The sequence below is a fragment of the Pseudorasbora parva genome, chromosome 24 (genome assembly GCF_024679245.1).
Source record: "Pseudorasbora parva isolate DD20220531a chromosome 24, ASM2467924v1, whole genome shotgun sequence".
NCBI classification, from domain to species: domain Eukaryota; kingdom Metazoa; phylum Chordata; class Actinopteri; order Cypriniformes; family Gobionidae; genus Pseudorasbora; species Pseudorasbora parva.
The window spans coordinates 26,430,383-26,446,285 of NC_090195.1; the positions used below are offsets into that span (position 1 = coordinate 26,430,383).

Consider the following 15,903-nt stretch of genomic DNA (forward strand, 5'->3'; position numbering starts at 1 on the left):
CACCAAATCGGATTGAATCGTTCTAAACGGTTCGCGTCTCAAATCAACGCCGATCCCACAACAAGTTACTATAGTTATTAACTTTCTGACATGAGTGACAGTCTCTCCGACTAGAAATAAACTAATATCTTGAAGTAGATGTTGTAACTCCAACCGTTAGCTGAACTGAGACATGTTTTGCTCAGAGAACTGATGAGAGCTCATGAGCTGCTGATACTGAGCATGCGCGTGTAACCGAACGTAGCGGTTGCAGTTCTCGGATCAGCAGTACAGAATCGAAAATCGAAAAAAAAAAAGCAATATTCTAAACCCTAAGTGGATTTACACAAACTGAGAAAGTCAAAAAGCAATAGGTTGTTCCCCGCTCTCCCTTATTACTCTATAAAACAAAAAGCTAAGCCGAATGAAATGGTACAGTTACAAATAACTAAAGGTCAAATGTTCTCTCCAATGTTTTTTTATTTTTATTTTTTATTTTTTTGGAGTAGCCTATAGTTAGCATACGAATAAAGATAGCTTATTAAAATGTGTAAAGTTTTTAATAATAAACAGTCATGACTGCAGACGTGCTTTCATCTTCAGGGGGCAGCAGAGAGGTTGGATCTTGGTAATATTAAAAACCTCAGTGTTAGAAATATGCATAATATTCAACTATACAGTTACTATTAGTAATACTAGCATTAATTAATTAATACTTCATATTAGATTTTTTTTTACATAATATTGTATAATAATTAAATAAGACTAACAACAATTAACTGACCCTCGTGTTGTTCCTGCTGTTGTTTTCCATACAATAAAGTCAGTAAGGTCCAATGTTGTTTGTCCTCTGTTTTGCGGAAGTCTAAATGTCTTTTTTTTTTTTTTTTTTTTGCTGGCCGTTAAGTTTTTTTTTTTTTCTGTAACTTTGTCCTGTAGGGACTTTTGTCTTATATAGCCACTTTTATTTTGAAGTGCACATTGGGACTTTTATTTTGTAGTTATGTTTTGTTATTGTTTTCACATGACCCTTGGAAGTATGTGAAACCCACTTTTGTCTGTATCATTCTGCAAAGAAATATTTAACTTTTTCATTCCCTTATCATCAGAATTTGTGGATAGGAACATTTGACAGAATAATAAACGTCCTCGTGAAAGGCTGTCAGATTAACTCCATCGTGATGATGGAGAAGATAGTTAAGGGTGAGTTATGTTGATTATGTGCAGTATGTCGCATTGTAAACATTTTAATTTGCAGTTCTAACAGTTTCAGATAAAGAGTCAAATGTGTATTGATATTTACACTAGCAGATGTCAGCACTTGTCTATGGCTGTGACTCAAGGCGTAGTGAGCTTTCTACCGACATATCGATATTCTTTGGCTGTAACGTTACTTGACACTTGACATGAAGTCACTGAACAACTGAACTGAATAACTTTATACATCTATAAATATGATGGGCAAAAATGCTGCTGACTGCACATCAAAGTGCATGAAAACATGTAGGGACATTTTTCCTAGGTTCATTATTTATTTTAATATGTATCCCTAATTATAATTCCATTTTAGATTAGTTAATATAATACACACACACACACACACACACACACACACACACACACACACACACACACACACAAACACACACACACATACATATATATATATATATATATATATATATCTTAATGCATAATGATTATAATGATCACACACACGTTTAAATATTATGAAAAGTTATGTTAATTAATGCCATTACTGTGACTAGAACTATTTTTAAAGGCACAATATGTAAGTTTTTTGATTAAAATATCCAAAAACCACTAGAAAAATTGTATTTTGTTGACTTGTATACTTGCATTATCCCAAATGTTTCAAATACTGTTTAATCCAGAGATATAAGCTATTTTAACCAGGACACCTATATCATCGCCTATGTCTTTGCATCACCTATGTCCGTGCATCGCCTATGTCCCTGCATTGCTTATATCAATGACATACCAGCGTTACCCTTAATTTCTGGTTTTATTTTATAGAAACCAAGGAAACTCCAAAGACACTTTAATATATTGTGTGTTTTATTAACAGGTGAACAACAGTTTGCATACATTTATCAACAGAAAACTAATGATTTCTCAACATAATTAGTCTTATTGTTTAAATCTCATCATGTCCCATGTTTTACCATGCCTAATATCGATCTAGCTTACTGCAGTGTGCAACAAGTGGCTCATAGTAGCTGCCGAGTGAACGCACAGAGTAGCATTATTATAAAATATCTCTCTAAAAACTCTGCAAAATCCAGGCGTCATCAACCTATGCCTTTGTTTTGAATAAGCAACCTCTAGTGACGGGAAATTACATATTGTGGCTTTAAAAGCATTAAAGGCACATTTGTCAAAGTAAAGACTATGTTAGATAAACTATCACATAAAAATATACATGAAATAATATATTTTAAAACACATTATATATGTTTAATTTGGTACTCTTTTTTTATTATTATGATATGTCACAGTATTTGTTTCTTCACAGATGTTGGTGATATTCAGTCCAGACTGATTGATCACAGGCCGGTCCTGCAGGGTGAAATAAGATACTTCATCAGAGAGTTTGAGGCAGGCCTGGTTTTCTTACGTTTTATTCTGATAATTGCATTTAAAATGAATTAATAAAACATATGGTGGCATCCAAATGGCATGTGACATTCTGACAACAACCAAATTTACACTACAAATGTCTTGTGTTCCCTCAGGAGAAGCGTGCTTTCAGAGAATGCCGTCTGCTTGAAAAGCTGAATAAGATGACTGCCGACACTAATGAGCATGATCTGCCGCGGTGCACTGAGAGTATGCATGAGAAACTGTGTGATGCTCTCACACGCCGTAAGTTTCATTTATTATTATAATAAAGAGTGTGGTGTAGTGTCAGACAGAACAGGAAGAAAAGGGATGCCAAAACAGTGTGTTTGTGTATAAATTTACAGGGGTTGGACAATGAAACTGAAAAGCCTGTTTTTAGTCTAAAATTATTTATTAGTATAGTTCAGGGCCTCCTTTTGCAGCCAATATAGCATCAGTTTGTTTTAGGAATGACAGATATAAAACCTTCATAGTGGCCAGAGATTTTGAGCCATTCCTCTTCCAGAACAGTGGCCAGGTCATTGTGTGATGCTGGTGGAGGAACACATTTCTGACTTGCTTCAATAAAATACCTCAAAGTATCTCAAACATGTTTAGATCCAGTGCTGTGGTAGATGTTCAACTTCACTTTCATGTTCATCGCACCATTCTGTCTCCAATCTTTCTGTGTGTATGCATTGTCATCCTGATACATAACCCCACCATAAGTGTACAATGTTTGAACGATTAGGTGCACATTGTCCTCCAGAATGGTTCTTTGGTCCTTGGCAGTGTTGCGCCCATCAAGCACTAAGGGAATGCCTTTACATTGCAACTCAAACCATCACTGATCCACCCCTGAGCTTAACTCTGGGAATGCAAAATTCTGTGTGTTAAGCCTCTTTGGGGCTTCTCCACACCGTAACTTCCATGAATATTGAACAATGATCTCCCATGGAGACAGTAAACGTGGACTCGTCAGAGAACCGTACGTTTTGCTTTGTTAACAGCCCAAGATTTGCACTGTTGGCAGTTTGGCACCAATGAAACCGGTATTAGGCTTTGGCTCAAGTGGTTTGGCTATAGCTGCTTGACCATGAATACTGACTCAGTGGAGCTTCCAGTCAACAGTTTTGGTGGAAATAGGAGTCGTGGTGTGTATTTAAGTTGGTTTTATGTTGTTGTTTGTATGTTTTTTTTTTACTAACAATCCGGATTAGTAGCCAGTACTAGCCTTTCAGACTGCTTCCTCTTCTGTAGACAGTTAGTCCTGTTGAATATTGTTCATCCTTCGTGGAGATATGACGACATTTACCCTGGATATCGTAGCTCTCGATACACCACAAAGGCTTGCTGTCCTGGTTAGGGATGTCAATTTTCACAAATTTCCATGATCGATCGTCGTTTAAATTAACGATCAATTAATCGATTAATCGTTAACCATAATACTGAAATATGCGTCTACAGCAGTGGCCTATAGCCGACAGCATGACAGTAGGACTATGTGCAATGCTGCTCAAAACGCCATGTTCTTCACCAAATTAATGAGAAGGATTTTTTTTTTATCTAAACAAAGGGCTATGGGATTGTAAAATTAGTCGATGTTATTTATAATTTAATTAAATTACTTATTTAATAACCAAATATAACATGTAATAAAACACAAATGCCGCCTCAGATCTGTTAATTCAGAATTGGTGGACGCACTTGCAAGAACAACGTTCAACGTGACTGAAACGTCACCTAAACCCAATTAATTCAAAACGATTTATTAAAATATTGTTTTCATTAATGTTATGTAATGTGACAGTCCCAATCATAGTTATTATTAGTCGTGCGTTGCTGTTTGAACTGCGCGAGCTGAAGCGGATGCGCTGAATCAACACTGGTAAGTTACAGTGAAGCTCTTTGCTAGCACGTTATTTAACTCAACAAAAAGCTTCCTATATGAGATTAATCAGATTTATATAAAGTTAACAAAATATTACAAATTATATATCTTCACAAAATGATGCGAATGCACAAGTGAACTTGAATTGAGTTGCTGATATTCATATTCAGAATGGGAGACGCGCTCTTCCTGAAACAACGCTCTGAACACGGCACCTAAACCCAATGACTTTACAACCATTTATTAAAACAGTGTTCTCATTTCGGTTATATAAAATGACCGTCCCAATCATCGTTATTATGCATTGCTCGTTGTGCGCTAAAGCCGAAGCATTGAATGAAAACCGGTAGCCATCACTGACTGAAGCCATTTGTTAGTGCGTTTTATTTCACAAAAAGAAACGCATCCTATATGATTGAACACATACATAACGTTACAAAATAAATGTAATATTACAAATTACTTCAGCACAATCTGATGCGAATGCACAAGTGAACTTGAACTAAGTTACATGAGCGAGTCAGAATGCGTGACTCATGTTGTGCATGCGCTCTTCCTGGATCAACGCAATAAAACACACGGCAAATTAACCCAAATAATTAACGATCACAATGTTTTATTACAATAGTGTTCTCATTAATGTTGTGTAATATGACAGTCCCAATCATAGTCATTATTAGTGCTGTTGGAGCTGCACGCTGAAGCTGATCACCACCACGCTTTTACTACCGCTCACCTCTAATGTTAATTATTAACCAAATGTATCCTTATGAGATAAATCAGCTAAAGATAGGCCTGCACAAAATAAACACAATATTACAACTTACATTTGCACAAAACAAAAGGCTGTGAATGCACATGCAAGGGATGAAGGAGTGATGAAGGAGTAACTCCTGCTGTAAAATGGTCCCAAATAGAACTCGGGCACGCTCGCATCATTATTCCTCCCGTTTCGCGGTTGAGCCGCACGCACGTGCATGACCCTGCTTAATCGATGATCGATAAGTCTTATCGATCAAATGTCTTATCGACAATTAATAGATCATCGATTAATCGTTGACATCCCTAGTCCTGGTCATAGATGAGCCAGCGAGACACTCACCAATTTGTCCTCTTTTTAATTCTTATATACTATATTGCTACAAAGTTTACCCTTGGCACAATGCAGTCGAGCAAGTACTGTTCTCACAACCACCTGGCAACCGCCAAACCCAGACTCGTCCCTCGGGTTGCCAGACAGAGACGCGTGATTCGTCACTCCAGAGAACACATCTCCACTGATCTAGAGTCCATTGGTGGCGTGCTTTACACCACTGCATCTGACACTTTGCATTGCACTTGACGATGTAAGGCATGGATGCAGCTGCTCAGCCATAGAAACCCATTCCATGAAGCTCTCTACACACTGTTCTTGAGCTGATCTGAAGGCTACACAAAGTTTGGAGGTCTGTAGAAATTGACTCTGCAGAAATTTGCTAAGTTCTGTGCATTGTGCGCCTCAGCATGTGCTGACCCCGCGCTGTGATTTTACATGACGTACTACTTCGTGGCTGAGTTTTACTTCTTGCATCCACTTTGTTATAATACCACTAACAGTTGACTGTACAATATTTAGTAGTGATGAAATTTCATGAATGGATTTATTGAATGGAGGTTTTAAACATTAGATCTGTATTATTTATTGACATGGCCAAGGAAAGTCATTAAGAATATTATTTTGGTAAAATGATTAATGTATTAATGGGAATAATTGACATTGTGTTGACGTTTGCTTTTCTATTTTCAGTTGAAGCTGCAAATCATATGGCACAGAGGATCCAGCAGAGGGAGCTAGAGGCTGAACAGGTACATGAGGAAAATAGCAATGCATCATGTTGCACACAAGAAGCAACCTGAACTTTGCAGTAGGGGTGATCTCCTAATTAGCATTAGAGTAAAGCAGCATAAACATCTCCTTTATGAATCAGTCCTCAGCCTAAGCAAAAGCTCCACTCTTCGCCACAATAGCAACCCAGTGTAATTTAAACTGTTCTAAAACCTAACATAACTAAACATTAAACACTGTCAAGTATCCTGCTTTTCTCATCTTGTTCAAAAAAATAAATAAAAAGTAATAATTTCAACATTTATATATAAATATATAATATTTTTACACTGTATTAATGTCTTTTGTCTTTGGCAAAATAAATATTTTTGATTATTATTATTACATTAAAATGTTATAAAAAGTAAAACAAATAAATATATATATTTTTAAACTGTAATATTTTAACTTTCTTTACCCCCCAAAAAAACCTTACAAAGAAATGCATAAATAAAGCAAACAAGTTATTGGACTACATGGATAAAAAATGTAATTGCATGTCTAATGGATAAATAAAATGGAATGGCCTATGCACATGCATTTAATTAAACCATATTGCTGATGAAAGTAATACGAGAAAAGTTAATTATTAAGTTAAAAGTGCTAGTTATAATTAATAATGCATTAATGTTGTTGAAAATTAAACATCTTAAATGAATATTACTGTTTTAAATAACAGAATTGCTGTTTGAGCTGAATGAACACTGGTTAAGTACTTTGTGAGTGGGCTAATTAATTGAAGGAAACATATCCTATATGAGATTAATCAGATAATTTATGCGAATGCACAAGAAATTATGTGTTTATCAGAATTTGTAACTCCTGTTGTGGATATGTTATTTGTGTAACAACGCGCTGAAACACAGCAACTAAAACCAAAAAAATCACAACATTTTATTACAATAAGCTTAAATGTTTTGTATATGTCAGTCCCAATCATGGTTATTAATGTTGAGCATTGCTGTTTGAGCTGTGAGCTGAAGCTAAAGAGGATCTTTACCACCGCATAATTTAACTTAGCCAAAGCATATACACAAAATAAACATAGCTTAAGTTATAAATAACTTATAATAAACATAAGCAAATGCACAAGCAAACTTGACTGAGCTATTCTCAGTGAACACATATCGGCCAGTACCGTTGTGTGTGGACGATATATCGTGCATCAGTAGTACTATGACAACAAATTAGTGTTAATTTCATCAATCAATCAACTTTATTTATATAGCGCTTTTACAATCGCGATTGTGTCAAAGCAGCTTCACAGTGTCAAACAGGACAACATTGCCACAAAATTAGATTTGGCTGTACAGTCGCTCTGGAGAAAACAGTGATGTTATCAGCTTATTTTAATTTATCATATAGCGACAATGTTGGCAGATCAGTATTATAGTTTATACAATTAAATAAGACCTAATTCATACATTTTATTTGTATATTTAGTTGAATAACTTTGATCATAATTTTAGTTTCCCCAACTGAGCAAGCCAAGCCAAAGGCGACAGTGGCAAGGAACCAAAACTCCATCAGGGCATGATGGAGAAAAATAAACCTTGGGAGAAACCAGACTCAGTCGGGGTGCCAGTTCTCCTCTGGCCTATTAACACACCGTGTATGATTATTATTCTGGAAACCTTACAGGTCAGAAATCTGTATCAGAAAATCAGAAAATCATATTAGATCGGAATATTCAAAATTTCAGGCGCAAGAGACAGGTTTATTTAGGATGGTGCGTCGATTACACAAGAGTATGAGTACTTGAAAGATCGAAATTATTACGCCGTAGACGGGTTTTTTGAGCATGACGTGTCGGTGAGGCAAATTCAGAGGAGACACCAATTGACACGGTTTCATCAGACGAGACGAGACTAAATATGTTCGCTAATGACATCTTTTTTCCCCTGACTAAGACTAGACGATGACGAGACTGCACCAATGTCCAAAAGCACTGACTAAGACTAAATTAACATGCATTATTGTTGACAAAAAAAGATGAGACTAAAATGTTTTGCATAAAATAAAAAACTAAGATAAAATCTCTTCATTTTCATCTACAGTTGTCTCTACTTTTTCATCATGAGATAGAATATTTAGGTGTTACGCCTTCAAAATATTCAGAATTAGTTTGTGCTGTTACTCAAATACTGGTCTCCTTAACCATCCTGTGGCTATAACACGAAACTACATGGAGCAATAACACAACACCCATAGACAGTAGCGAACACGAGCGACTAGCGCTGGCAACATGCTAGGTAGAAGGAAGAGGCTCGATATTCAGTCGCATTTTACGAGCAATGATATTGACAAAAAGTCAGAATGTGTCATTATAGCTGATGGGAAGCACTGCGGACAAAAAATATACAGAAAAAACACCACCAACCTTAAGCAACATCTAAAGGCTAATTACCCACACATTCAGGTAAGTTAACTTAAAGGGATATTTCACCCTGAAATGAAAATAAAGCCATCCTTTTACTGCTGTTGCTCTAATTGTAGTCCTATGTCTTAATCCCATATCTTTTTTGGACCTCAAAAGCAGAATTTAAAAAAAATAATCCTGCATGTGCTCCTTCCTATAATGGCAGTTATAAGCGACCAGGCTAAAAAATTACAAAATATTTTACAAAAGTATTACGCAATACAGTGAGACGAGCACCATATATGGTAAGTGTTCAAGAGGCATATACTATACAGTTTTGCGAGAAAGAAACTGTATTAAATAAGTTAAAATAATGAGCTCTGCTGTGTGCGCGTTCCTGTAATGACTAGTACGAACCGTCAGTGGGCGCCGGCGCTCATGCTTACTATAACTCGCACTATTGTCATGGTACCCAGGATAAGTGCCCACACACATTTTGAGAAATCTGGCTCAATAGAAACAAATGCAACTGTCGTCTTTTCTATAAGGTATATGATAAGATATAATACTACTACTAATAATAAAACCTCCTGAAGTGAATATTGTGTACCGGTTTTCATGACAACATTGCATGAGGGATTACAGGCATCACAGGATTAAAAAGTCTCATAACATTTTATAAGCTAATGCTGAATGTAGGCATCTACACTGTAAATCAACCCATTAGCTATGGTGTTGTGATATATACATTATGCAGGTTATATATATATTTTATGAAACTTATCTATGCATCTGTGGGCCTCTTCACATCATAATAAGGTAATTAAGTAAAAAAAGCAAATTTATATGTTAGGAAATCAAGTTAAACAATAACATTTAGCCTAAGTGCACATGAAAGTACATGTAGGTTTCTTTTGAGTAAAATGACAAGACTTTTAGTCGACTAAAACTTGACTAAGATACCTTGAGTTGTCTTTTGACTAAAATTAGACTAAAATTATGAGACTTTTAGTCATCTAAAACTTGACTAACAAAAAAAGATATGAGAGTGACTAAATCTGACTAAAACTAACAAGGAAATTGAGCACAAGACTAAGACTAAATTAAAAATAGGTGACAAATTTAACACTACAACAAATGAGAAGCGGAAACAAAGGGAACAGGAACAGAAAAAACAGGGAAACAATGAAAAACATACTAAAAGTCCATAAAACAAACCATATACCTGACACGCCATTTTACTGAATTAAACAGTCAGGCGAGGTCATATAACAGCAGTGTAGCAGACTACAAATATAAATATTTATCTTTTTCTGAAGCATTCTGTTTTACTAACTCAAAAATTGAAGGCATTGCACACTTTGTTGTATGTAGTAACTAGTATATTGCAAACATAGAGACTGTATTTGTAATGGTCAAATGGCAAACAAAATTCTTTTAATAGCTGATAATGTGTGTGTGTGTGTGTGTGTGTGTGTGTGTGTGTGTGTGTGTGTGTGTGTGTGTGTGTGTGTGTGTGTGTGTGTGTGTGTGTGTGTGTGTGTGTGTGTGTGTGTGTGTGTGATTAGAGCACACATCTTCAGTTGTGTATGGAGAGGCGGAAGCAGGACTGGGAGGAGTTCTTGAAAGAGCAGTCTCATCTGAAGGAGGAGGTGGATGAAGAGCACGCTAAAGCTGTGGGCCGACTCAGCACTCAATACGATGAAATGAAGAAAGACTTAGCCAAGTACAGCAGCTTCTGAACCTCAACCGGGTGTGTGACTGCAATGTGTTTTTACTGATGACACGTCAGTATAGTCCAATCATTTACTTGTTGTTGTGGATGTTGATGATGACATCAAATAAATATAGTTTATACAAAACTGAAAATTCTGTCATATATGCACTCTCATGTCATTGCATTCCTTTTGAAAAAGAAAGTACACTTTAACTTGCTTTTAAAAATAGTTCTTTATATTGGAGTAATAAACTTAAGTTAAACTAATATATTTAAGTGCAAACTGAATGTAATGTTTTCACACCCTTAAAGTGCTTCTATTATACATTTTAAAATGTTCTAATTTAGGTTTGGGGTCTTCAACATGCATCAAAGTTCAATAAACAGTTTCATTTTTTCATAATATACAGTGCATCCGGAAAGTATTAACAGAGTTTCTCATTTTCCACATTTTGTTATGTTACATCCTTACTCCAAAAATGTATTAAATGAATTATTTTCCTCAATTCTACAAACAATATCCCACAATGACAGTGTGAAAGAATTTTGTCCTAACTCTTTGCAAATGTATTTTTAAAAAAAACATGTGCATAAGTATTCACAGCCTTTGCCATGACATTGAAAATTGAGCTTAGGTACATCCTGTTTCCACTGATCTTCCTTGAGATGTTTCTACAACTTGATTAGAGTCCAACTGTGGTAAATTAAGTTAATTGGACATGATTTAGAAAGGCACACACCAGTCTATATATGGTCCCACAGTTAACAGAGAATGTCAAAGCACAAACCAAGCCATGAAGCCCAAGGAATTATCTGTAGACCTCCGAGACAGCATTGTATCGAGGCACAGATCTGGGGAAGGGTACAGAAACATTTATGCAGCATTGAATGTCTCATTAAGCACAGTGGCCTCCATCATCCATAAATGGAAGAACCAACAGGAGAAGGGCCTTTGTCAGTAAGGGGACCAAGAACCCGATGCTCTTACAGACTTCCAGCATTTAACTGTGGAGAGGAGAACCTTCCAGAAGAACAACTATGTCTGCAGCACTCCACCAATCAGGTCTGTATGGTAGAGTGGTCAGATGACACATGACAACCCGCCTGAAGTTTCCCAACAGACACCTGAAGGACTCTCAGACCATGAGAAATTAAATTATCTGGTCTGATGAAACAAAGATTGAACTCTTTGGCCTGAATGGCAAGCATCATGTCTGGAGGAAACCTGGCACCACCTAGCCAATACCATCAAGCTACAGTGAAGCTTGGTGGTGGCAGCATCATGCTGTGGGGATGTTTTTCAGTGGCAGGAACTGGGAGACTAGTCAGGATCGAGGGAAAGGTGAATGCAGCAGTGCACAGAGACTTCCTTGATGAAAACCTGCTCCAGAGCGTTCTGGACCTCAAACTGGGGATAAGGGTTATCTTCTAACAGGATAATGACCCCTAAGCACACAACCAATATAACAAAGCAAACAAACAAACAAACGTGGCACATGCGCGAGCAATGACTATGTGTATATGTGCGTCATTCAGTTGTGTTTGTTTGTTTTAGTAATTGTTTTACAATCTATCATAATATTGATGAATATTGATAAATTAAGTTTTTTAGACAGATTAATATTTAGGGCCTAGAATGAAACCAAACCCAGTTATTTTGCTGGTGATTTTTATCACTTTCTTAACTAAACATGCCGCCAGCTACAACCATTAAATGTATATTGGCCAGGAAGCCCTAATCACCTACACACAAGACATTCTGCTAAGTTTTAAATCCCCTGCAATGCATCTTTATCCCAACAACACATCATTGCTATCACCGGGATGTGTCAGGGGCAACAACGGCAAAGCAAGGAAACGTGGCAGGAAAGGAGGAATTCGGGAAAGAGTGAAAAGACAGCCGTACAGACAATCACTTCCATCTGTTATGCACAGCAATGTCCAAAGCCTAAGGAATAAGGCAGATGAGTTGCGGTTCTGCACTCAGTATCTCACCGACTACCTTATCTGCTTGACAGAAAGCTGGCTCACTGAAGCGGATCTTGACTCGCCGATCAATCTAGAGGTCTACATGCTGGTAAGAATGGACCGCAACCGTAACTCTAGGAAAAGGAAAGGTGGAGTTGTGTGCGTTAATCAACAATACTTTCAGTAATCCTGGTCATTTTTACGACGAAGCATCTGATCTGCACGAAGGACATTGAACTATTAGCGCTCTGCCTGAGGCCTTGCGATTTGGCCTCAACTATTGCTATGGAAACATCCAGGATGCCTTTATTCTAAGGCCTTGCCCTGCCTAGGGAACTCAGATCATAATATGATTTACCTGATGACTACCTATGTGTCCCGACTACACAGCGAGAAAGCAAAAAAATGTGGAGGTTAAATGCTGGACTGCTGCTGCAACTGAGGCGCTTCAGGATTGCCTGGAGTGCACAGACTGGAATGTAGTGACCGACTGGACTGACAATGTATCTCAGGGTATGTACAATTCTGTGAGGACATAATCATCCACCAAAAATCATCCATCCTTCCCTATCCATTGTTTTTTAGGTGTCTTCACTTAAAGGAACGCCCCTCTGAAGGGCAAAACCATTGCCCGGCAGTCATTTTTACCAGGTTTGTAGTCAGTATTAATGCAGTATATTAAAATACCAAATTCAATATACACCTTATTGATGTAGCACACTTTTTACAGGAAAGCAAATGAACACAGAATATTAGTGCAACACAAGGTTTCTCGCTAGGTGTTTTTCCCTTCGAAACCCATTATAAAGAAAATGTTGTGTTCATATTCTGGGTTTTATCTCGCCTTTATAGTATGCATCATCAAAAAGGTGTAAGCTGAATTTGATATTTTAATATCACTGTTTTAGTACATTAAAAGAAGTTGTCAGTTTACCCTCTGTCTGCTTGATCAGCTCTATAACGGTTTTACTGTAAAATTAATCTGTTTAAAATCAAGTGGTGTAACAATGCGATTTAAAAATAAAACCCATATCAATAAATCCCAGATTAGCTTTGAACTTTGTTTAACTGAATCCTTGTTGGTGCAATGTTTCAAACCTGTATGAATTTATTTCTTTAGCTGAACACAAGGGACGATATTTTGAAGAATGTCAGTAGCCAAACAGTTAACTGGAGCCATTGACTTCCATAGTAAAATTTTTTCCTACTATGCAAGCCAATGGCTCCAATTAACTGTTTGGTTACTGACATTCTTCAAAAAATATTCCCTTGTGTTCAGCTGAAGAAACAAATTCATACAGGTTTGAGACAACTTGAGGGTGAATCAAGGATGACAGAATTTTCATTTTAAAGTGAACTATACCTTTAAGCATTTTAAAACCGTCCCGTATTTTTATATTTGGAGTTAAAAATAATGCAGCAGGTGCTTTATATGGATCATAAGTGCCCAAAACGTGCATCTTGTTTACATATTTTTGTTTTAAGATGGAAATTTGACAGGTTTGTGCTGCTGTTCAATGGAGTTCTATGGCGGTTTTTCCCTCCAAGACTCTGTGACAGTCACGTGACTGAAAACTATGGATAACAAGCGTTGGCTCACTCCAGAGTTATAGCAACTACTTAATGAGAAAAACCATCTGTTTAAATAAGGAGGAAGTAGAGAAAGAGAAAAAGATTAAAAGCAAGATCACTGACTGTAAATCAGCATATTGATTTATATATTTTACATATTTTTTTTTTCCATAACTGATGTTAGGAGAGCTTGGCAAGGAGTCCAATCTATCACAGGATACACGCCCAAGAAGCACCCTATAGTAACAGCGAACAACCTTAAAATATGCGAAACCAATTGAGCAATTTTTATTGTAGATTTGACACATGATTTTAAAGTAGACAAAATGAGGCCATCATAGCAGTTAGTGACATGAAGGGTATAGATATTGATGGATTAAGTCAAATCTTATTTTATGTAAATCCCCATAAAGCTTGTGGACCTGGTGGTATCAGCAGCAGCACACTAAAGGTGTGTGCTGATAAGTTGGCACAGCCTTTTCATAGGTTGTTCCAGCTGTCAGTAGAGACAGGTTTCATTCCCAGTCTATGGAAACTATCTCTAATAGTGACTGTGTCTAAAAAGAATAGACCTAAGTAACTTAATGATCTGCGCGTTGCCCTTACCTCTGCAGGTATGAAATGTTTTTAAAGAATCATTTTAAAACAACTTCTCCATGAGGTTTAACCTCTTTTAGACCCAAATCAATTTGCGTATCATGCAGAGAGAGTTGTTGAGGCACATGAGCACCTTGAGCATGCTGAGAGCCTGGTCAATTTGTGTTCATCGACTTCAGCTGCGCTGTCTTTACTTTCCCACCTGATGGTGAGAAAATAGGTGCATTTTGGAGTAAATCCCCAATTGGTGTTATTGATCTATGACTTCTTGTTGGATTGTAGTCAAGTCATATTTAACTCATGTATATCATACTCAAATATTATAAATACAGGAGCACCACAAGGGTGCGTTCAGGTCGACATCTTATTTATACACTAATAAATGTCAAGCTTCTTCTTCAGCCCACACTTATTTGAAATATGCTGATGACACAGCACTGTTGTTTTTTTAAAGTCTGACATTTCTTCTGTGATTAGACAGAGGAAATTACAGGGTTTCACAGAATGGTGTTGTGATAATTTTTTTGAAATGATTTTAGCAAAATCAGAATAATAGTTCCCCCCTCTAAGATCAATGGTTAATTAGTAAAGAGAGGGTCTTAACCTTTAAATACTTGAGTTGAAATTGATTCTAAATGCATGGTGCCATGCATTTAGAATCAGGTAAATCATATTATGATCTGAGTTCCCTAGGCAGGGCAAGGCCTTAGAATAAAGGCATCCTGGATGTTTCCATAGCAATAGTGCCATGCATGGTGCCATGCACGCATGCATGTTAAGGACCAAAAGAGACTGCGGCACATGATTAAGATGATTAAGATAAGATCGTTGGACTTGACCAGGTACATTTTGAGATGTCTCAATTGTAATTCCTCACCATTTGCATTAACAAGTGTGCGTCCATCAAACAATCCTGCGTGGGTTTCTAATTTATTCTGGTTCACATAGTGGAACTGTATCACTAACCCCAGCACTAACCTAACCCCAGCACTAACGTTTGCAAAACAAATCTTGCTCCATCATTTATCTTTACTCAAAGTAGTAAGAATTCAAGACAATATGCATTAATAGACACAGTTTTAGGCAATGCTGCAGCTCACAGCTGATTTACAGTAGTTTTTCAGTAAGATAACGTGAGTTAGCCAGATACCTACACAATATGAAACACAAACACATTGTAGAGCACAGCGTCTTCACGACATGATCCTATCCAGTATCCACTGCAGTGTTTGAGTTGGTTAAAGATTTCCCTGGTGTCTATGTTTGTAAAAAGTGGACGGGCAATGCTAATATTTCGTCTTGACATTACATTGAAATGGCTTGAATTTTTTTTT

The 15,903-nt window shown here is 36.9% G+C and overlaps 1 protein-coding gene across 1 annotated transcript; it reads left to right on the plus strand.

Annotated features, from left to right (window-relative positions):
* The first annotated feature begins 986 nt into the window (after nt 1–986).
* bloc1s5 (biogenesis of lysosomal organelles complex-1, subunit 5, muted) lies at nt 987–10,577 on the plus strand. Its single transcript, XM_067434807.1, has 5 exons — nt 987–1,182; nt 2,516–2,598; nt 2,736–2,865; nt 6,279–6,337; nt 10,284–10,577. Exons 1-5 carry the CDS (start codon nt 1,161–1,163, stop codon nt 10,455–10,457), a joined length of 468 nt encoding a protein of 155 aa, XP_067290908.1. The 5' UTR covers nt 987–1,160; the 3' UTR covers nt 10,458–10,577.
* The last annotated feature ends 5,326 nt before the right edge of the window (nt 10,578–15,903 follow it).

Bases quoted from the DNA above. Each gene is read 5' to 3' on its own strand.
- bloc1s5 (XM_067434807.1), top strand. From the start codon at position 1,161: ATGATGGAGAAGATAGTTAAGG. The intron at 2,599-2,735 runs GCAGGCCTGGTT...GTGTTCCCTCAG, and splicing joins ACTTCATCAGAGAGTTTGAG to GAGAAGCGTGCTTTCAGAGA. The intron at 6,338-10,283 runs GTACATGAGGAA...GTGTGTGATTAG, and splicing joins GGGAGCTAGAGGCTGAACAG to AGCACACATCTTCAGTTGTG.